This window comes from Argopecten irradians, chromosome 7 (assembly GCF_041381155.1).
Source record: "Argopecten irradians isolate NY chromosome 7, Ai_NY, whole genome shotgun sequence".
Lineage (NCBI taxonomy): Eukaryota > Metazoa > Mollusca > Bivalvia > Pectinida > Pectinidae > Argopecten > Argopecten irradians.
Genome location: NC_091140.1, coordinates 5,131,181 through 5,156,110, shown reverse-complemented (window position 1 = coordinate 5,156,110; position 24,930 = coordinate 5,131,181). Strand labels below are relative to the sequence as shown.

The 24,930-nt window shown below is 35.7% G+C and overlaps 1 protein-coding gene across 4 annotated transcripts in view; it reads right to left on the bottom strand.

The window, feature by feature from the left end:
• LOC138327342 (centrosomal protein of 135 kDa-like) overlaps window positions 1–24,930 on the bottom strand; it is a 48,160-nt gene that overhangs the window by 5,665 nt on the left and 17,565 nt on the right. For 2 of the 4 annotated variants that reach the window (XM_069273360.1, XM_069273361.1), the window contains 19 exons: window positions 12,101–12,229; window positions 9,126–9,362; window positions 8,766–8,831; window positions 8,120–8,270; window positions 7,486–7,754; window positions 6,915–7,040; window positions 6,331–6,423; window positions 5,866–5,928; window positions 5,388–5,561; window positions 5,039–5,116; window positions 3,978–4,129; window positions 3,283–3,553; window positions 3,035–3,090; window positions 2,514–2,682; window positions 2,034–2,144; window positions 1,592–1,777; window positions 1,144–1,353; window positions 631–833; window positions 142–246 (listed from right to left, as the gene is read on the bottom strand). In XM_069273360.1, coding sequence (XP_069129461.1) covers window positions 142–246; window positions 631–833; window positions 1,144–1,353; window positions 1,592–1,777; window positions 2,034–2,144; window positions 2,514–2,682; window positions 3,035–3,090; window positions 3,283–3,553; window positions 3,978–4,129; window positions 5,039–5,116; window positions 5,388–5,561; window positions 5,866–5,928; window positions 6,331–6,423; window positions 6,915–7,040; window positions 7,486–7,754; window positions 8,120–8,270; window positions 8,766–8,831; window positions 9,126–9,362; window positions 12,101–12,229 — 2,849 coding nt within the window. Of the gene's footprint in view, window positions 1–141; window positions 247–630; window positions 834–1,143; window positions 1,354–1,591; window positions 1,778–2,033; window positions 2,145–2,513; window positions 2,683–3,034; window positions 3,091–3,282; window positions 3,554–3,977; window positions 4,130–5,038; window positions 5,117–5,387; window positions 5,562–5,865; window positions 5,929–6,330; window positions 6,424–6,914; window positions 7,041–7,485; window positions 7,755–8,119; window positions 8,271–8,765; window positions 8,832–9,125; window positions 9,363–12,100; window positions 12,230–18,193; window positions 18,215–24,174; window positions 24,313–24,930 lie in introns of those variants that run through there. The other 2 variants (XM_069273362.1, XM_069273363.1) reach the window with 2 other exon arrangements.

The following is a 24,930-nucleotide window of genomic DNA, read 5'->3' as shown; positions in this document are numbered from 1 at the left end:
GAAACCGAACCTGCTATTGAGAAAGAAATCAGAACAACCATGTACCAGGTAACATGTGCATAACATACCTTTATATTATCAAGGTAAGTATACAAGACATACAGTATCTCTGACTGTATTGTGGATTGAGTCTCGACCTACCTTTCAAACTTCTCACTGGTGAGAGACCTCCTAAGGCGTTCAACGTCTCCTTCCAATTCCACATTTCTGGTCCTGAGACTGGCAATCTCACGTCCTGAACTTTGACTGAAAAAGGAAGGTTAAGTAGTATGTAAACGAGGAAAGTTAGTTATATGTTTTTAAAACACAAGAGTAACTTTCTTTATAAATTGTTCTTAACTGAATCTATAATTAAATAGTTTTAGTGAAAAGCAGACTTTTGAAACTCAATAGAAATAAAACATATAATGGCCGGTACAACTTAATATGAGGCCACAACAGTAGGAGCAATTATGTTAAGGTCATCCTTACATCCTTATGTTTTATCCTTATTGAGAAAATCTCCCTGAGGGTAACATCTTCCGCTTGTTCAGAGATTTTCCCTTAATACATACGTCTTGGTCTCATTCAGACAATTTCCCTGAATACTTACACCTTGCTCTCTTTCAGACATTTTCCCTGAATACTTACATCTTGCTCTCATTTAGAGAAAGCCTATCCTTCAGCATCTGTATCTCAGCACATTTCTCCTGAGCTGAGAGCTGGGCCTGAAATTCCTTCTCCCTGTTGGACTGTAGTATCCCCTCCAGACTCTTCACGGACGTCCTCTCCGAAGTCATCTGACTCTTCAGTAACTCTGTCTCCTGGCGCATATCCTCCATCACTGTCTGGAGCTTGAAACAAGAGAATAGCTGATTTATGAATCGGCATGGCTTTGACGGACACTAATACAGCAACTCTTTAATGAAGACACATGTTTTTTTTTGTATCATTCCTAAACTCATTCAACCCTGATATTTCACAATGGTGCCTTCAGAGGTGAATGAGTTAGCGTTAAAGTTGATGATACCATGGTAACATGTTGATACATCTGTCTTTAACATAGGTAGCAGAGGTTTATATCTTTTCTTCTTAAATGTGAAAAAGTTGACTGTCACACAAATTACAAGAATTGTATTCTATTTCCCTCCAAAGCCTCTATACCTGTTCCTTGTCCAGACTGGCTGAGGTGAGCTGACGCTGGAGTGAGTCTTTAGTCGACTCCAGTTTGGCACACAGCTCCCTCACAGCAGCTAGATCCACCAACAAGTTCTGTTTGTCCTCTTCTGCCTGGCGCAAATTTTCCTCCAAGTTAGCTACTGACCGTGTCAGACTGGAAATCTGTAACTCGTAAGCCTGCTGGGCACTCAGGTGCTGAAACACAATACACAGGAAAATGAGTCAACAGCAAACAATAGGTCATCAACTTATAACTAATTTAATGAAATCATTTTTTTTAATTTTTCTTTTTTTATTTTGTGGATATTTAGTTTTTAAGTGGGAGTTAATTAGGCATGAGAAATATTTCCTACACAGCTAGTGCATAACAGAAATAACTAATCAGAATGTATTTTTGTGCTGACTGATGGATTAATATACAGAGATTATTTACCTCCTGGACTTCTCGTTCTAAGTTGTCAAGTCTGTCCCTGACACGGCGGAGTTCAGAGTCCTTGGTCATGATCTCGAGTCTGAGGTTAGAGCCCTCACTCTCTAGTTGGTGTGTCGACGTCTGGTACTGTTCCGCCTCAACAGACAGAGCTCTGTACTGGTCCAGGAGATCACTACGCTCTTGTTCCTTCACAGAAAAATACAATACTATCATTATATATCTAGTTCTGTCCATCAGAACTATGTACATATATGCTTAAATCACTTATAAAAATTAACTAATTAAAAGTATTTCAACATTTCACAAAACTATGTCTTTCATATTTTTTAAGTAGTTAATAGCAGTTCAATTTATGCTCAAATTGAATGTATTACGAAAATGCATCATACAAGTCAAGACTGATAATGCCGAGCCTCATACACATTCTATTAGACTCCCTTACCTTTTTCGACAGGTGTTCCTCGGTACGTTTCACCTCTAACATGTAATCCTGGGCCTGGTTTTTCAGCGACTCCTTCTCATCTAATGTTTCCTGAAGCTCCTGGTTTAGTTTCTGTAAATAAAACAGTACATGTTTATTAATACCTTATTCTAAACTTTGTTATCAACATAGGGCAGTTATATAAAATTCGGGGTAGGGTGTGGGGTGGTGGGGGGGATTGGCGGGCGAGTGTAACCCCTATTGTGATATCAACAATAGGTTATAAGCTCTATAAGAATTGGTTTCTCTGCCAGTGCATCATATTTAAATATTTAAGTAGACTGCAGGTTATATTCAGAACATTTTTCACACACATTTCCTCTTCGGTGGAATAAAGGAAAAAAATAATATCCATGTACTTAATGTTCTCTAAAGGTTGATAAATACATTAAAATCTGAAGAAAACTAATAGCATTACACACACAGCTTACTGGTACTAACCTGATTTTCTCTTGTCATGATAGCCAGATCGTCCTGAAGTCGCCTATTCTCACGAAGAGCAATATCCTTACTTCTGCTGGTCTCACTCAGGTCCTCACCTGTACTGTCGAGTTGTCGACGCATGCTCTTCAACTCACGATCCTTCATGTTGTGGGTTTCATTGGAATGTCTAGAGAGAGGAAAGAGTGTTGTTAATTGTGAGCAGAAACACAGTTGATGTATTTAAAATTAAAAATCGTAGGACATTTGCATACTACTTAAATGAGTAGTCAGACTGGTTAAGCATTTTGCCAATTGGTCAATTTATTATTTCTATAATTGTTAAAACATAACATGCACAAATAGTTATTTGCAACAGTGTTTTGAACTACACATCATAAAATGGATGATTTTACAATAGCAAAAGTTGTTTTAATATTCAGTTCAAATGATTTGATAAGGACAACTTCGCTATATTATACATGAATGTAACTCTGTACTGATTTCTATACATATTTCGACATGTCAGAGTTTATACTCACTCTCTCTGGGCCTCCAACTCACTGATCCTGATCTTCAGATCACTCATCAACTTCTCCTGTACAACAAGGGAGATAATTACCACCATAAATTCATCACACATCTGTTGAACCGTACTATTACACAGCAATACAGACCTCAATAAGACCAGAATTAACTGTTCATATCTTTGAGTTATGCTTTAAATAGATTAATCTTTATTTAAATCTGTGAAGAAAAACTAATGTTATATTTATCCTCCAAAGCGTACCTTGTGTAAGATATCATCTGTCAGTCTGGCCATTCGCTCTGTCTTGTCATCAACAGCCAGCTGTAACGAGTCCTTTTCACGGTCGAGGGCACTAATGGTGGTTCTCAGCTGGGCGATCTCCTCACGAGAAAGCTGATTGGAGCGGGATAGCTCTGAGTTACGATTTTCTATATCAGCGTTGTGTTGTTGCTGAGAGTTAAGGTTCTTTTCATTGTTACTGAGACGTTTCTGTGTTTCTTCTAGAGACTTCTCTGTCTCTTCAGCCAACATCCTGAAATAGTGAAAGACAACCACATATAGACAATTTATCAACCTAAAAATTTACTAACAAAGCAAACAACATCCTACAGTTACAGAATCTAAAGTCTAAATCCTAAATAGTGAAACAGTGAAGCAAAAAAAAAAAGAGACAAGAATCTAATTGAACAAAAAGTCAAGAATCCAAGTATAACTAAACTTTCAGTTTCTGAGCTGTACAAAAATCTTGGAATATTCTAAATTGAATGATATCTCAAAAAAAATGTATTATGTCAAAATATTGTAACTTGAATTGAGATAATATCACAATGATAGATCTAACAAATAATTTCATACCAGAATGTGTGCTTCCAAAGAAGAATTGCCTATAGCTATACAAAGGGAGCTTACACTACAGATAAGTCAACAATACTTTTACAAATATCTTGGACACATACTTCATCTGTGCTGCTGTCGAGCGTGCCTGAGAAGCTTCATCCTGAACCTGCGTCAGTCGAATAGCCTGCTCTCGGACCTGTTCTTCATAACTTCGTAAGTCCTCCTTCAGGGTAGAAATGCGCAGCACAAACTCCCTCTTCTCAACGTCCACCTGATAAGTAGAGAAACTCATATCAGTATTCAATTAACAATATTAAGCTTTCATAGTTACATTTATTGTATATACCAAATATTATGCAAAGAGAGAATTTTTCGTGCTAAACTGTCCTTTGTGTAATTAATAATTAATTTTCTCTTTGTTACAGGCTTTCTGATTGGTCTATTCATTTTTTTCATTCCAAGATGGAAAAAAAAATCTGAGAATGGCGCGGAATTCCCGACGTTATCATGACATCACATTAGAAACATTGACGTTACATATTAATTTGGAAAAAATAATCCCTGGAAAAATCAATGGAATCATACGTGTAAATGTATTTCATTTTATAAAGTATCCTGGGAAATTAATTATAAGTATTGAAGTCACTATTTTTTAAATTTCATCGGGGTATGAAATAAATTGTGTTTGCAAACTTTTGTGAGAATCCGCTACACGGATTCACACAGTTTGCAAACAAAATTTATTTCATACCCCGATGAAATTAAAAAATAGTGACTTACTGTAGAAATTGTAGATTTACTTTTTATACAGAATCCTGTCCACCTAACAAGAGTTTGATTACTCAGGAAGTACCACTTACTGTAGAAATTGTAGATTTACTTTTTATACAGAATCCTGTCCACCTGACAAGAGTTTGATTACTCAGGAAGTACCACTTACTGTAGAAATTGTAGATTTACTTTTTATACAGAATCTTATCCACCTAACAAGAGTTTGATTACTCAGGAAGTACCACTTACTGTAGAAATTGTAGATTTACTTTTTATACAGAATCCTGTCCACCTGACAAGAGTTTGATTGCTCAGGAAGTACCACTTACTGTAGAAATTGTAGATTTACTTTTTATACAGAATCCTGTCCACCTGACAAGAGTTTGATAACTCAGGAAGTACCACTTACTGTAGAAATTGTAGACTCAAGGTCCTCAATCCTCTGTTCAAGCTTGGCTCGATCTGACAGGGACGTCTCCGTGGCAATCTGAAAAATTGTAAATCTCAATTATAATTTTTGATATGGAAAAAATAGTGTTTACATAGATTAATATGACTCTGTATGATGGTATTACAGTACCTAGTAATAAGCAATTCACTTATCCAACAGAATTGGACCTCTGACAAAGTATAATCAACACAAGCCTGTTTCAGTACAATGCTGTCAATTACATATGTAGTGTAACAACGAAATGCTAAATAAGATTATTTCCAACATGTACTGTCCCAGTAATTTTCCTATGAGAAGTCTCTCTTACCTTCAGTCTCTCTCTCAGACTGTCTCTTTCTGTAGACATGCGACGGAGGTCTGCGAGAGCATCGTCACGCTCACATTCCACTCGTCGTAGGACTGCCTGTGCTGCCAGGGATGTCTTTGGAGATTTAGGGGATCGTACCATTTCTCTCCTCACTCGGTGGAGCTCATCCTTGGACTACAATACAGAAAGGACAGATTGTAGATCTCTGTAACACAACTGATCCTTATTTTATCAATAGGTATCAAGTTACATAGGGTGACTGGGTGGTGTCACCTTTCACCTAGCCAGCCGGGGTTCTATCCTGGACATTAAAAGGTCAGGGGTTACCTACCCAATCATGTGAGTATTCTATTGGCACTCAATTGTTTTACTACTCTAAAACCAACCGCACACTTATATATGGGCCTTCAGAAGTAGTTTATAATTATGACCTAAAAACAGTTATTTTATTATAGTAATTAGCAACAGATTTACGCACCTCCTCGTACATTGTGTTCAGCTTGTCCCGCTCGGCAGTCAGGACCTTCACATTGGCCTGGATCTACAAAACACCATCAGAGGTACAAGATACAATAATACTTCAATATTACATTAATTTTGTATCAAATATCAAAGTCTCTTTAAAGTACTTCAACATTACATTTGTATCAAATACAAAAGTCTCTTTAAAGTACTTCAACATTACATTTGTATCAAATACAAAAGTCTCTGTTTTGTACTTTAACATTACATTTAATCCACTATTAAAAGTCTTTGTTCACAAGATTTCAAGAATACTTTGACTGCAACTAAAATAAATGTAGAATTTGTAATTAATGGCAAGATCAATATGAATTTTGCAACCTCATTCCAATTAGGCTGACACTTTAATCTCTATAATAGATAAAATAATATTTATTCTAAAAATTCTTTTTAATTTTCTCATTAAACTTTGATCACCTACCTCTGCCATATGGCGTTCAAATTTATCTAATAATGCCCGCATTTCATCTCTTTCTCGCACCAACTTGGAAACCTCTGGATCATCAGACACTCCCTGTAATACAAGGATCAAATCAATGGCCAATTTATATGTAAGTACGGTATAGCTGGTTATGTATTTAGGTCCAATTTTCATAATTTTAACAAAATACAAGAAAACTAAATTTTAGCATTTCAAATTTGTGATTTAGTGATGTGGATTCAAAAGTATTTTTGATTTAACAACTTCTCCATGTTTTGCGAATCAATTTTTTGCAATCATATCAATGTCAAAAGAAATCACAAAAAATATCTTTCTACCGAAAATAACTGTTACACAGTAACAAGAAATGCCATTTGAATATAGATTTATGAAATTACGTGCAATTGCTTTTTTAATTCAAAGCTTTAGTTATGTAACTTAAGGAATAAGAAATAGGTTTTAGATACCCATACAGTGAAAGTCAATGATTATAATTTGAGGTCACTAGCCGACACATTATAGGGCCAATGCCAGACTAGACAGCATCATTGAGGACAATGATGACGTATTGTTAGGATACTAACCTTTGTGGGCGTGGCTCTGGCTGATGAAGATGACTTTTTGAGTGCCTTAAGGACTTCATACTCTTTCTTGTAATAGTCCTTTTCCTCCTCTAGTACCCGCAGGATAGTCTCATACTGGGCCACCGTCTGTAATCAACAAAACCAAACTTTGTCAATGTTTTACTTTAAATGACATAACCGTAAATAAGACATATGTGTTTCATTAGACATATCATATTATAAGACGTAACTAATACACTACAAATCACAACCAAGATGCTTTTACAAATCCGAGTACTGTATAGCCAGTGAATAATGCGTTTAAAATTTTCACAATTTCAAATATATTTGCTATCGGAATTACAAGGCAAATATCTATGATTAATCATTTCTAAATATTTTATGGATCAAATTTTTGCAATCATAGTAATACTTTACAAAATTGTGGAAACATTACCCCTGTGAAAATAAATGGCTATATGGTATACATCAGTTTGGATTTTTTGAGTAAGATTACCTTTTGCATCAGCTTAAGCAACACTACACCATTAAATGATAAAGGTATAAGATCATAAATGTATATTGCCCTGACCTTTTTGTCAGATTTAGAGGAGGCTGACTCTCTAACAGGACTGGCAGAGCGTGACGATGCACGAGAGTGAGACGGACTACGCCCTCGTGAAGGAATCTCGCCCCGTAACATTTTCTGTAGAGCGTCCGACTGATCACGGTAGTAGTTTCTCTCCTCCTCTAGACTACGAATGAATGCGTCCAGTTTACTTGGGGTCTTGGTCTTTTTACCTCCAACACTGGGACCATTCTTTCTCTTGAGTTTCTCGATCTCCAGCACAAGCTCCTTCTCTGTAGGTTGGTGAGGAGAAAATTGTAAATAATGATGTACACGATACCAGTTACATTAACTTTGATTGAAATTGGAATGTAACTAAATAGTTGGTAACACATCGTATTGTTTTTAATCATATTTATACTTTTGTTTAATACTTTCCCTCATTCTACTAAAATAGCAAATTGACTTTTTATTTTTGACAGATTTTTCCACCAAATATAGTTACAGACCATACTGTCAGATCATCTGATAAGTTCAGATTTTTGACATAAGACATTAAACACAAAAGTACAGTCAGTCCATGTATCTCCCTTTCCAAACCACCAATTACGTAACATTCCATCACCTTCTTGTAGTAAAATTAATGTGATGTACATACCATTAGACATCAGCTTGTTAACCCGATGGCTGAGACGTTTCTTGTCCTCTGAGACACGATCCAGCAGCTCCTCCAGACGAAGTAGGTCGCCATTTTTGATGGAGAGTTGTGCCTTAGACTCATTGAAGTCCTTGATAATTCTCTGGTTCTCCTATAGATATAACAGTATTATCACAGACATTCATACCACAACAGTTCAGCTTAAAAGTTCAGAAAAGCTATTTTATAACACGAAATATTTGTGGATTCTTTCTTCAGTGGTTTGGATTTTTTTTTAATAATTCATAGGGTTAAATGACACCACTATTGTACAAAACAAATCTCATTGTTTTATGTTATTTTTGGCTCCATGGCAACCATCAAAACAATTAAAAGTTTTTACAGAATTAAACTTTCATGTTATATAGTATTTTATTAGGCGATTAACCTAAGCCTTGTTACACTCAAATCTCTTAAAAAATACATAGCTAGATTTCTTTCCCATTACTTACATTGGTTTTATTAAATAAATTCTGTGAACGATTTCCTTAATAGTTCAACACATTTTCATGACCAATTTACAGAAAACTTTAATTCACAATCAGACTGATAAAATTACCATTTATATTGTCATCACTACACTGTTCTCTCACAAACAATAACTTACAGCTTTTAGTTGAGCCAGGTTAAGGTCAAGGTCTTCTAGTTCATGTCTGGACTTCTCTAGTTCATCCTGCAAATATACATCAAACAAAATAAGTAAAGCTCATATAACTTAAATAGGTAGTGACTAGTAAAAGAACCTAGTTATGAAAGTGTTATTGAAGTGAAAATCATACTGTTTTGAGGTACCGTAGTATCTCTAAGGTACTACGAAAGGTAAGAGAGTGATTTAGTATATGTATCAATATATTTATTGAACAAATGAAAGTTAATACAAACCTAATTATTAACAATACCATGGTACCATGACACTCTAATAATACAAAGCTGATATATGCAATACAGCATGTACTCAGTATCTTACCTTGGCCTCTCCCATTTCTCTGTCTGCTGTTTTAACAACATCTTCCTTGTCGACCTGTAGACGTTTAGCCATTAAGTCTACATCTTTAAGATCATACTCCAATTCCCGGTTACGAGATTCCAGTTCCCGGTTCTTTAGTTGGAGTTTAGAAAGCTGTGACTCACAGTCGTCGCGTTCGTTGTTACTGTCGTGTAGCTTCCTCTCCATCTCTCGTGTCTTCTGCTGGAGGAAGTCAATCTGGTAACAGAAACAACACACTGATTATATCTGAGGTAGTAACAGAAACACCACACTGATTATCTGAGGTAGTAACAGAAACAACACACTGATTATCTGAGGTGGTAACAGAAACAACACACTGATTATCTGAGGTAGTAACAGAAACAACACACTGATTATCTGAGGTAGTAACAGAAACAACACACTGATTATCTGACGTAGTAACAGAAACAACACACTGATTATCTGAGGTAGTAACAGAAACAACACACTGATTATCTGACGTAGTAACAGAAACAACACACTGATTATCTGACGTAGTAACAACACACTAGTAACAGAAAGATTATCTGACAGTAACAGAAACACACACTGATTATCTGACGTAGTAACAGAAACAACACACTGATTATCTGACGTAGTAACAGAACAACACTGATTATCTGGTATAACAGAAACACACCACACTGATTATCTGACGTAGTAACAGAAACAACACACTGATTATCTGACGTAGTAACAGAAACAACACACTGATTATCTGACGTAGTAACAGAAACAACACACTGATTATCTGACGTAGTAACAGAAACAACACACTGATTATCTGACGTAGTAACAGAAACAACACACTGATAACAGAAACAACACACTGATTATCTGATGTAGTAACAGAAACAACACACTGGTTATCGTAAAGTTTACGAAAGATACATGACAATAACTTAGGTTTGAGTAATTGTTTATCACACAATCCGCCCGATATCCATAGATTTCGCCAGAGTGATATTTTTGCATATGTCACTAGTGTAATATGACGTGGAGCGATATTAATTGGCTGGAAATCCATTGATATGTCAAGACAAACAATAGAATGATGTCAGGAAAAAAACTTGTTTCATAAAATCTCATATGAAATGAACTCTTTTAAGATTCTATATATGGTATATAACAGGAAGGACATAATAAGCCATAACTTTGAGTGGATACTTTACACATAATAGGATGGACATAATAACCTATAACTTTGAATGGATACTGTACACATAACAGGATGGACATAATAACCTATAACTTTGAATGGATAATGTACACATAACAGGATGGACATAATAACCTATAACTTTGAATGGATAATGTACACATAACAGGATGGACATAATAACCTATAACTTTGAATGGATACTGTACACATAACAGGATGGACATAATAACCATAACTTTGAAGGATGTACACATAACAGGATGGACATAATAACCTATAACTTTGAATGGATACTGTACACATAACAGGATGGACATAATAACCTATAACTTTGAATGGATACTGTACACATAACAGGATGGACATAATAACCTATAACTTTGAATGGATACTGTACACATAACAGGATGGACATAATAATCTATAACTTTGAATGGATAATGTACACATAACAGGATGGACATAATAACCTATAACTTTGAATGGATACTGTACACATAACAGGATGGACATAATAACCTATAACTTTGAATGGATACTGTACACATAACAGGATGGACATAAAATACTTTGAATATATAACCTATAACTTTGAATGGATACTGTACACATAACAGGATGGACATAATAACCTAAAACTTTGACTGGATAATGTACACATAACAGGATGGACATAATAACCTATAACTTTGACTGGATACTGTACACATAACAGGATGGACATAATAATATAAAACTTTGACTGGATAATGTACACATAACAGGATGGACATAATAATATAAAACTTTGAACACATAACAGGATGGACATAATAACCTATAACTTTGAATGGATACTTTAAACAACTTTAGTTTTTAATGTATTGTTTTGTTAATGTCAATATATTCATGAATACATGTACAGTATAACTTGTCTAAACCAACCCTGTATAAACCGGAAACTTGTCTATACCGATTAATTTGTTTGGTCCCGGCAAATTTCTGAATAAACTATAGTACCCAAAACCTGCATAATCCGGAACCTGTCTACTCTGAAAACCGGAACTGTCTAGGTAATGTTACTATACCTTTCTTTGTAAAATTAACTTGGGCAAACTGGCAGCAATGTTTTCACAACATGGGACTGATCAAGAGGCGCCTAAGGGGATTTACCTGTACGGGTATACTAAGGGCTAAATAGTGACAACTTTTCACTTTTCATTCGACGGTCTTGTTACATGCACATTGTATTTGTGAATACTTTTCACGGTCAATTCTAACAATAAAACATACACATAACTTCTGAGAGTTCATTTGAATGTAGCACACCGAGAGAATTGGATCGTACATGTACACCTCAGAAACCAAGAAAACGTAGGATAGGATTCTGTGTTCTACCATATACATATGTGGGAATAAATGTTTGTGCTATAATAAAAAAAATCTTCTGGTGATTTCCATGTGAACATATTGTGATAAGGTTCTATCCTCTATAAACCGCACACCTGTATAAACCGAACAAATAGACTGGTCCCGTTCACATCCAGTTTAGACAAGTTATACTGTACATAAATTTGCAATCAAGGGCCTTAACACACAATACATATATTTTTACAAATATTTGTGCTCTCAAGATTAATTTGTATCTCACGGAAGTTAAGTTTTTTTTTAAATTGAATCTTTTATTACAAGTAAACTGATACCTGAGTATAATGTGTTGGACCTGTCTCCTTTTATATCTATAGTAAGGTTAATCTACAGTCTGTCTTGTTACATTTGGTATAACACTGACCTGTATATTGAGATGAGAGATCATCCTCTCGTTGGCGCGGTTCCTGGCCTCTAGGGCCACCACGTCCGAGGGTCGTCCTCCGTCTAACATTGTGGTAAGGCGTTCTATCTCTTCATCACGACCTTCAACCTATAAAACACAAAATAAAACAATCAAATCTCTGGACCAGCTCTGTCTATCATTACCATTCAACTTTGAATAGCTCACTACTGTAAATATTCAAATTTATGTAAGGGGGCCTTGGAAATTTACTCTTAATTATGTGAAGCATTTTAGCACGAAAAATTCCCCCATGCATATTGAGTGTATATGAAAATATGTTGCAATATGATAATATTTGGCAGCCATCGCTGATGCTTGACACAAAAACTGATTATATGTGAATAGTTTCTTCAGAACCACAAAGGAAGTTCTCGAGATTACCACTAGCTATAAGAGTAAGGAAATTTTGAATCATGATTGACAGATCAGGACGGAACAACATTATAGGACAAAGAGTCTATAGTACAGTAAGACGGACGCATGGGCAACGCTACATGTCTTGTCATTTTATGGCAATAGCATAAAAATGTGTATCCTATATCAAACGTGTGAAAGTATTAATAGTACACCAATTTGTTGGAAATATTGTAAAAAAAAATGTTTATATCTAATGTTTTCAATACTGCAAAACTTGAAATATTTACATGTATATAATTGGTTGTTTCTGCATGGTAAACATGATCTGCAGCATCATCAATACACATTATTGTTAGGATTGGATGAATTTCAAATACGGTAGCTAATATATGAATGAAGTCAGATTGTCAGGACGATAATCTCCCCCATCGGTCCTCATCATCATGTGTTTTCTCTCGTTATGTATGTATCAATTATAGGACCAATCACTGAGTTAACACTACGTACAATGACCTATAGACTTACACCCTAACACTCCTGTGGTAACAGTAATTAGGTAATGAATCAACAAACATACCTGTGATAAAGGTAAAATGTTAAATCATAACACTTAAAGGTACAACATTGGTATGTGATCACTAAACAAGGCATTCTGTGTAGAAGTGTTCCCCTGTTTAACAGTAGTGGCCCTCTGACAGACTAAAGGCTGTTAATTGACACACCTTTGTAACTGATACGGTAACCAATGATTTCCGTTTTTACCCCCAAACCAAAACATAGCTGTAAGCCTCCAACCAACGTGGGGGAGTCTGGCATAGCGTTGGGTGAGTCACCTAGGTATGGAAACCTGAAAGTCGGTTCAGCAAAATAATACTAGTTAAGTCCATCCTCAAATTACAATAATTAAACTGGAAATGATGCTTGTGTATTGATTTCAGGATGATGATGGCTGCACATGGACAGGTGTCCCTCTCTAAGCCTCAATAATCGTATTGTGAAACCGACCTGATAAAATATGCATAACCTCCCAATCATTTAATGTTACATAGAACAATGGACAGAAGTAGGGGAAGAAAACAACTAGGTCAGTCAGGCAGAAAATGACTAGTGTAAAACACCGGGGTATGTACAATAGTGTACTGAAATGCCACTGACAGTTGATAGCTCACTATAAATGTTTAACTGATATCTTTTGTTTTAGGATTAATGAACACATCATAATCTTTCTACACTAGAACATGACAACATATATCTGGAATGCATCGCCACACACATGACATACTTCTACACTAGAACATGACAACATATATCTGGAATGCCACACACATGACATACTTCTACACTAGAACATGACAACATATATCTGGAATGCCACACACATGACATACTTCTACACTAGAACATGACAACATATATCTGGAATGCATCACCACACACATGACATACTTCTACACTAGAACATGACAACATATATCTGGAATGCCACACACATGACATACTTCTACACTAGAACATGACAACATATATCTGGAATGCCACACACATGACATACTTCTACACTAGAACATGACAACATATATCTGGAATGCATCACCACACACATGACATACTTCTACACTAGAACATGACAACATATATCTGGAATGCATCACCACACACATGACATACTTCTACACTAGAACATGACAACATATATCTGGAATGCATCACCACACACATGACATACTTCTACACTAGAACATGACAACATATGTCTGGAATGCCACACACATGACATACTTCTACACTAGAACATGACAACATATATCTGGAATGCATCACCACACACATGACATACTTCTACACTAGAACATGACAACATATATCTGGAATGCATCACCACACACATGACATACTTCTACACTAGAACATGACAACATATATCTGGAATGCATCACCACACACATGACATACTTCTACACTAGAACATGACAACATATATCTGGAATGCATCACCACACACATGACATACTTCTACACTAGAACATGACAACATATGTCTGGAATGCCACACACATGACATACTTCTACACTAGAACATGACAACACATATCTGGAATGCATCACCACACACATGACATACTTCTACACTAGAACATGACAACATATATCTGGAATGCCACACACATGACATACTTCTACACTAGAACATGACAACATATATCTGGAATGCACACACACAATGACATACTTCTACACTAGAACATGACAACATATATCTGGAATGCATCGCCACACACATGACATACTTCTACACTAGAACATGACAACATATATCTGGAATGCATCACCACACACATGACATACTTCTCCACTAGAACATGACAACATATATCTGGAATGCATCACCACACACATGACATACTTCTACACTAGAACATGACAACATATATCTGGAATGCATCACCACACACATGACATACTTCTACACTAGAACATGACAACATATATCTGGAATGCCACACACATGACATACTTCTACACTAGAACATGACAACATATATCTAGAATGCATCACCACACACATGACATACTTCTACACTAGAACATGACAACATATGTCTGGAATGCATCGCCACACACATGACATACTTCTACACTAGAACATGACAACATATATCTGGAATGCATCACCCACACACATGACATACTTCTACACTAGAACATGACAACATATATATCTGGAATGCCACACACATGACATACTTCTACACTAGAACATGACAACATATATCTGGAATACCACACACATGACATACTTCTACACTAGAACATGACAACATATATCTGGAATGCATCACCACACACATGACATACTTCTACACTAGAACATGACAACATATATCTGGAATGCATCACCACACACATGACATACTTCTACACTAGAACATGACAACATATATCTGGAATGCCACACACATGACATACTTCTACACTAGAACATGACAACATATATCTGGAATGCATCACCACACACATGACATACTTCTACACTAGAACATGACAACATATATCTGGAATGCATCACCACACACATGACATACTTCTACACTAGAACATGACAACATATATCTGGAATGCATCACCACACACATGACATACTTCTACACTAGAACATGACAACATATATCTGGAATGCATCACCACACACATGACATACTTCTACACTAGAACATGACAACATATATCTGGAATGCATCACACACATGACATACTTCTACACTAGAACATGACAACATATATCTGGAATGCATCGCCACACACATGACATACTTCTACACTAGAACATGACAACATATGTCTGGAATGCCACACACACATGACATACTTCTACACTAGAACATGACAACATATATCTGGAATGCATCACCACACACATGACATACTTCTACACTAGAACATGACAACATATATCTGGAATGCCACACACATGACATACTTCTACACTAGAACATGACAACATATATCTGGAATGCATCACCACACACATGACATACTTCTACACTAGAACATGACAACATATATCTGGAATGCATCACCACACACATGACATACTTCTACACTAGAACATGACAACATATATCTGGAATGCATTGCCACACACATGACATACTTCTACACTAGAACATGACAACATATATCTGGAATGCCACACACATGACATACTTCTACACTAGAACATGACAACATATGTCTGGAATGCATCACCACACACATGACATACTTCTACACTAGAACATGACAACATATATCTGGAATGCATCGCCACACACATGACATACTTCTACACTAGAACACGACAACATATATCTGGAATGCATCGCCACACACATGACATACTTCTACACTAGAACATGACAACATATATCTAGAATGCATCACCACACACACATGACATACTTCTACACTAGAACATGACAACATATATCTGGAATGCATCACCACACACATGACATACTTCTACACTAGAACATGACAACATATATCTGGAATGCATCACCACACACATGACATACTTCTACACTAGAACATGACAAAACATATCTGGAATGCATCACCACACACATGACATACTTCTACACTAGAACATGACAACATATATCTGGAATGCATCACCACACACACATGATATACTTCTACACTAGAACATGACAACATATATCTGGAATGCCACACACATGACATACTTCTACACTAGAACATGACAACATATATCTGGAATGCATCACCACACACATGACATACTTCTACACTAGAACATGACAACATATATCTGGAATGCATCACCACACACATGACATACTTCTACACTAGAACATGACAACATATATCTGGAATGCATCACCACACACATGACATACTTCTACACTAGAACATGACAACATATATCTGGAATGCATCGCCACACACATGACATACTTCTACACTAGAACATGACAACATATATCTGGAATGCATCACCACACACATGACATACTTCTACACTAGAACATGACAACATATATCTGGAATGCCACACACATGACATACTTCTACACTAGAACATGACAACATATATCTGGAATGCATCACCACACACATGACATACTTCTACACTAGAACATGACAACATATATCTGGAATGCATCAACACACACATGACATACTTCTCCACTTGAACATGACAACATATATCTGGAATGCCACACACATGACATACTTTTACACTAGAACATGACAACATATGTCTGGAATGCATCACCACACACATGACATACTTCTACACTAGAACATGACAACATATATCTGGAATGCATCACCACACACATGATATACCTTACACTAGAACATGACAACATATGTCTGGAATGCATCACCACACACATGACATACTTCTACACTAGAACATGACAACATATATCTGGAATGCATCACCACACACATGACATACTTCTACACTAGAACATGACAACATATATCTGGAATGCATCACCACACACATGACATACTTCTACACTAGAACATGACAACATATATCTGGAATGCATCACCACACACATGACATACTTCTACACTAGAACATGACAACATATGTCTGGAATGCATCGCCACACACATGACATACTTCTACACTAGAACATGACAACATATATCTGGAATGCATCACCACACACATGACATACTTCTACACTAGAACATGACAACATATATCTGGAATGCCACACACATGACATACTTCTACACTAGAACATGACAACATATATCTGGAATGCATCGCCACACACATGACATACTTCTACACTAGAACATGACAACATATATCTGGAATGCCACACACATGACATACTTCTACACTAGAACATGACAACATATATCTGGAATGCATCGCCACACACATGACATACTTCTACACTAGAACATGACAACACATATCTGGAATGCCACACACATGATATACTTCTAATTAATTCTATAGTATCATTAGACTACACAATAATTAGAATGCTTCAGGCTTTTAGACGTAAGTATGACAAATTCAAATGGCCCGTGAAGACAGTATCAACACTGCCTATGTCCTGATAAGACTAATTTGGAGCAAAAAGCTCTAAAGCCTACTTTAATATGGTTTTTCTACAACTATAAATTTTTAACCTGGCACCTTGAAGAAATAATTACCTGTTGCAAACCATCGAGAGAGTCTTGGTTGAGTAAAGGTATGTGTTGTACAGAGAAGAGAAAGGTCTGGGACGTGTCAGGACAAGGCAGAACATGCCTTCCCAAACAGTCCCTGGAGCTTTAAACTCAGCGCTGCTTTTTATCTGGCAAACTACATACCTATACAATATATACTCTGGTCTAGGGTCTTTAAAGGGACTTGATCAAGCACCATTTTATCAAATCTCTTTACGAATTCATTGTGGAGAAGTTTAATAAATTAACGAGGCAGACTGTATGTCACACTAGCTATGGAATTTGTGGCAGGTAGAACAGTTCTCCAATCAACAGGTAAAGAGATTAGGCTACAAGTAAACTGGTACAGCTAATACACACAGTGGTCAGTCTAACCCGCCGGCTAGTATGTACATGGAACTATTAACTCATACTTAGATTAAAGAACTGTATACTGTATACTACATTGAAAAATAATAGAAGGGAAATTCAAAGGTAGAAAACACAGCAATGTAAGTCTGAAAACTCTTGTTCCATGAAGACTTTCTACATGTATTTCTTTTTATAATTAAAGCAATTCATCTGAAGATCAAATAACAAGGCCTATGTAAAAGTTTTAATACCGGTTGTCACTCACCTTTGGAATACACTAGAACTATAGGAACCTATCTAGAAAATTTTACATCACAAATGCATTAGAAGTACACTTAAAGGGACAATTCAGTCTAAGAGTACATTACAATTTGCACATATTTCGGAAACAAACCAGTTCTCATAGAAATTAGATTAGTTGGTTTTACTGTGATATACCAGAAAAGCCCACTGGAGTGAAATGTATATGAAATGTTCAAATTTGCTTACTGTCTGCCATTACACATAGTGATCGGATGTCTTGTATGCCGAATCTTCGCCCTTGCCAGTGCAGTAGAGAAATTTTTGTCTAGAACTATTTGAATCGCTCTTACAGTAGAGTGCTTGTCTAAAAATAATTTCAACAACTCCTCAGTGGTTATCTATTGCATTTGCTTAACGTGTGTGACTTTGGCTCAGGTATGGGTACAGCATACCTGCTTAATCGTATTGATCAACGATTTGGAATTTCAACGGTATCAATCAAAATACTTAACAATGTCGTGGAATTTGTCAATATTTCTTGTTATATATTTCATAAGGAATGTAGAACAATACATTTATGTCATATTTTGCTTCGTGGTTATGTAACAGAATTAGTCTCACTGAATTGTCCCTTTATGTGCCTGTGAGTGAATATACTCTTATTCCTCCTGATTCTCTCATCATCAACATGGCTATGTATAACTATAATGTCTTTATCATAACCAGACTAAAATACTGTATAACAGAAGTAAGCACTGTTCCAGCATCTGAACCTCATCTTAGGAAATATAAATGAAGGGCCGACAAGTGTCCTTAAACAGGTGTCTAGGTGTCATAAAGAGCTGGGTCATATGAAAATGGATGTCTAGAAGTCTACGAGATACTAATTAACAATAAACTTAGGTAGCAAACCAAAGAAGAACAGCCTGGCCACGGTCTATATTTTTATTAAGTGGGGAGCCCCTGTTTTGAGCCATGCATAAACAATTAAAAATCAAATATATTCTGAAATTGGTACATCCAATATGGAGGGTTTGATATAAGTTTCATTTTTTTCAAAAATAAACATAACAAAAATGGGTTAGAGATTACAATTCTGGGCTCCTCCGGAAGTGCGTCTTGACTGGAAATGCTAGCTTTACTTGAAGGAAAATCCATGGCACGGGTTTAGGCAAAAATATTGAAAAATCCACCTAATCGACCTATGAAATAAATTAGCTTATTTTGCCATTGTGAGAGAAGTGCTCAATTTAAGGTAGGTCTTAAGAAAAAAATTGAGTACAATTTTCTGCAATTTTGGGCTAAAAATCATGATATTTTGCAATTTTTCAGGTATTTTTTTGTTGTTACCATGGTATTCACATGCACGAATAAGCGCAGAATACGGCCAAATCTGTATCAAAATATCAAATTGTAATTGCAAAAGTTGTGCTGATTAATTATATATATACTTTTGTACAGGTATTTTTTACAGTTAAATGACTATATCTATATTTCTAAGGCATGCGCCTTAATTTCATAGATTGTCCAAATGTTTTCTGCTACCTTAGGGACGTGGGTCATATAGGACATGTATATAAGGGGAGACACAAACGTATGAGGACAGGCGTTTATGTACAGAAGATACTTCATATAAGGACATATGTTTAGGAAGACATCAAATGTCTGGGTCACATATGAGAACAGCTGTCTAAGGGAGTACCAATGATCGAGGTCATGGGAGCGCTAAGTCTATGGTCAAGGTCTCCTGAGAATTACCTGGTATATATCTAAGGGAGCACCAAAAGTGAAGGTCATGTAAGGGCTCACCAATGGTCAAGGTCACCAGAGAACACAGATGTCTAAGCCTCTAAGGGAGCACTAAAAGTCATGTATGGACTGTATTTAAAAAACACTGATGGTCAAGGTCACCAAACGACAGAGAATATTGCTGGGTCATAAATTCTTTTCATTTTCCAATCAAACTCCATGTTACATTTATGGTTAATTAGAATGTTTATTTAATAAAAGTCATTTAACCACAAATGTTAAAATTTCTTCTATATGCCCTTTTTGCTAAATATGGTATTAATAGAAAAAAAAACATAATGGAAAATGTGTACCCAGATAAATCAATCGTGGAAATAAACTCATGTGCAGATTGTAGTTTACCAATAAAAATTGTTAAATTATTAACCACATCCCCAGTTCCATCATAAGCTCATCAATATTCAACCTAATGCCATCAGGCATAACAAATATTCAAATGCATAGAAAAAAATGTCTTTTACTGCTTTCAATTTTCAATAACAGGTTTAAACAAGCATGTTGTGTCGACATCCACCAACCATGTCTTGGTATCTACCTGGTACCAGGGTAGATGTTTTAAATTAGCTCAATGTATGTATACACATCATTATTTTATGTAAAGTAAACAATGTGTAGATAATGGAAATGGAACAAGAAGATCTAAACATGTAGTCCATATAGGACAACCGATGTGCTTGTAAATAGCATATTTCCCCATATTCCATAGTTGACTCTAGATCTGTGGCATACAAAAACTGTAAAAAGACTGAATATCCATTCAGGTATGGTGGGGCAGCATTGTCCGAGTGGTTAAGATTTACAGACTTATTACCCCAAGTGCCCCACCTCAGGGTCGCGAGTCCGAATCCCATGGGGGGTAGTTACCAGGTACTGACAGGTAGTTGTTCAGTGGTTTTCCTTCACCATGTAAAATCTGACACAGCCTTAACTGACCCCAGCTGTTAATGGGACGTTACACCAAACCAAAGTCAGGTACGGTTCTTACCTGTAATGTTGTGTCAGTGAGCATAAACATTCAATGCAGTTTAATTGCTACATAAGCTATGTGGACAGGTATGAATTGGGACAGTCATTGTTCAATCATTCAATATTTACCACTCATAGCTGACAACAATAGCATCATTGTATTCTGTATAGGTACATTGCACATTTCAATGAGTCTGACTAAACGCCGCACCTAACAATGGCCAGTTGATTCCCGGACCAGAAGTATGTCTGACGTAGCCTCCACAGTATATACTAAAACTCGACTTAAGTGTTCTTTAGCAAGTATACTTCAAATTTGATGTGCTTTATACATAAATCTATAGTTTAAAACACCTTCAATTTATGGGCAGCTTACTAACAAAAATATATTCTTTTGAGTGGAAAATATTAAACTTCTGATGGCAAGTGTCACAAATATTTAAATCCAAAGTCGTAAAAGGATTTATTGAGGAGAAATAAAATGTTTAAGTCTATCTGTTATTGGGGTCATATATCTCACGACTTATCCTGTAAATGTTAGTACACTGCTGGTAACAAAGTAACTATGATATACTGAATATTTAAAGTATGGCATGTACTAGAAAGTTTCTACAATTGTAGCTATAGGCTAAGAGGTTGTTTGAAATAACCAAAGGACAACTCCTTCTTCTTGAGTTATATAAATACCAATGTTTGTAAACTTGTTGATTTTTAATGATTCCTAAGTCAAAACAATTTTGAAGTTCAAAGCCAATGATAACACTGATATACATCCTTGTGTGGATCTGGGAGATTTGCCTACAGTCAGGAAGATTTGTTTCAATGATTACCGGCTAAATAAATTTGAGTTAATTAGCATTTTGAGCATGAAATAATGTTTGCACTCCCCTCCCATTCCATATTTCTCTGGATCGACCTATCAGCAATTTCCACCTCCCAGCCATCACTCCCGTTCTACAGCCACAATAAAAGAAAACACTTAAATATTAATGACTGCATTAACTTCACATATAAATGGTCACCTGATTGTATTTTTTAATGCTGAGCATCAGTACCCACAATTAAAATAATATGACATGTTTAGAGCTCATTACTGGTACCATGTTATATTACCAGTAGGAATTTCAATTTGACCTGAATTTCATGACAGATAAAGTTTCAGGTGTTTTGTCACATCATTTTTTTATTAATTACTTTCTTGTGTATAAAGCTCCCTTTATATTTATTTTATATCATAATCATACCGGTTTCCATTCAGAGACAATAACTTACCACAGCGACAATATATAATTGAAAGAGAGTCTGAATAGAACTTGGGCCATAACCTGATCATTATACTTCAGTAATCAATTTTTCTACATAACCAAACGTTTTATGGGATATAATGATATGGAGTTGGTAAAGATCCAAAATCTAGACGGGTGACATCAACTCTGTCAGTGTATTAACCATATCACAGCCAATAAACCGCAGTCAATAATTGAAAATAAACAACTTATTAAAACTCAACCATTCAGTTTAAACCTGAATTAAAGATCATTTTAGGTCTATTAAATGATCTATATATTGTCAACAGGTTTTTATCTATAATTAGCTGCTATTCATGTCACATCAGGTTTATCGAATTCAGCAATATTGTTTAGGTTCCATAATTTTTTTTTTCATTCTGTGCCTAAGATCTAAAAAGAATTTGGTGGATTTTTTTACGGGTTTAAAAGTATTATGAAAATTTGAGCATGGAAATTATTTCTGCATATAAAACATAAAAGTTGTGGGCACTAATGCAGCAGATGCCCTCCAGACTGCAAGTTACTGAACATTTAATTCATGTTATACACACTATAAAAGTCCCTTTTAAATTTCATTTCTTTTCAAAAGTGTCCATTAAGTAATAAGTGCCTTATCTATTTTCATGGATTTCATTTCAACGACGTTTAATGTTTACAATAATTTCTATGAAGTGTTTACTTGATATTAAATCACAAATCAATAACAATTTATCAAACCTCTGTAGTATACTCACATTATTGGCAGACAAATTCTATAGTTAGCTAGCTATAGTATAATATGGCTGACATATACCTCGTTATAAGTTTGACCAGATAAAACATTTTGATCAAAGATGGAAGCAAAATGAAAGTCCATGCAGATATTAATGTTCAGTGATAGTTCAGTCTTTTAGAGTTAGGCTATTTACATCAGGACAAAGGGATGAGGATAGATTGACTATGGAATAATGGAGTCACCTGCAGTGTAAAAGTGCTCCATATGATAGCTGTATCCTCATTAACAGTTAATTAACTAGCTATCTGATCCAGCTCAGGGCTGCAGACATGTACAATCAATAATCATTATAGTAATTCTGTGTCCACACATAGGTGACACATACAACACTTGCCCTTGTGTTTTAGTTCCAGAGTTAGCTATATGAACAAGTGTTAAATGTCCTTTTATAACAGTACTGAACGATACCTATTGTACCAGTGCTAGTCAAGACTAAAACTGAATACCGGCTACTCAGGCGTTTGTTTACAATTCTACCTGTGACAGGTGTAAATCCATTGTCTAACGAGCTTTAACATTGTCTTTTTACTTACCAATATAGAAAGATGTTTATGAGTCAATGTCCAAATGCACAATCTCGACTCCAAATGTCCGAAATGAGAGAAGGTGGTGGTAGGCGATTACACCGGGGGGGAATATGTGTTCCCGCTCTGTCTACATTTTACTATGTTTACTACAGAGGAAGCATGTTGTAGCATGCCTCATTCAGTATTATCAGCCAGGCATGGGGCCCAAGTGGGGAACTAATCAATATCTCAATAACACTACAGGTAAAATATAATTAACTTCCATAGAAATTACTGCTATTGTTACCCTCATTTGTATAACAATAGAATTTTACCTGAACTATATTATGGTAGTTTTTTCAATAAAGGAAATTTAAATTTTGCCTGAATATATCATTGTGATCTAAAACCTGTATTGGGCCTCGATTGATAGCGTTATTGAACTGTATTGAATGATTGCCTTTCCGGGGATGTAAAAGGAATATGTATATGTACATAATAGGTCCAAACAGCTTGAGATAGCAAAAGCTAGGTAAAAGTTTAAAGTCGATCTATTTAAACACCTTCCATATAAAATTTGTCATCAGATCAGCCTTAACGTCAACAAGTTTTATTACTGAAACATAACATCCAACATTATGGTTTGCAAATATTGTACTTAGACATTTAAAAGTCCTAAATGTGTGTGTTAGTCTTAGGCTAGAAACACATTTACTTTCTGCAAGATTAAAACTATATACGATAATTTAATTGCATTAATGACAGTATTATTATCAAGTTTTC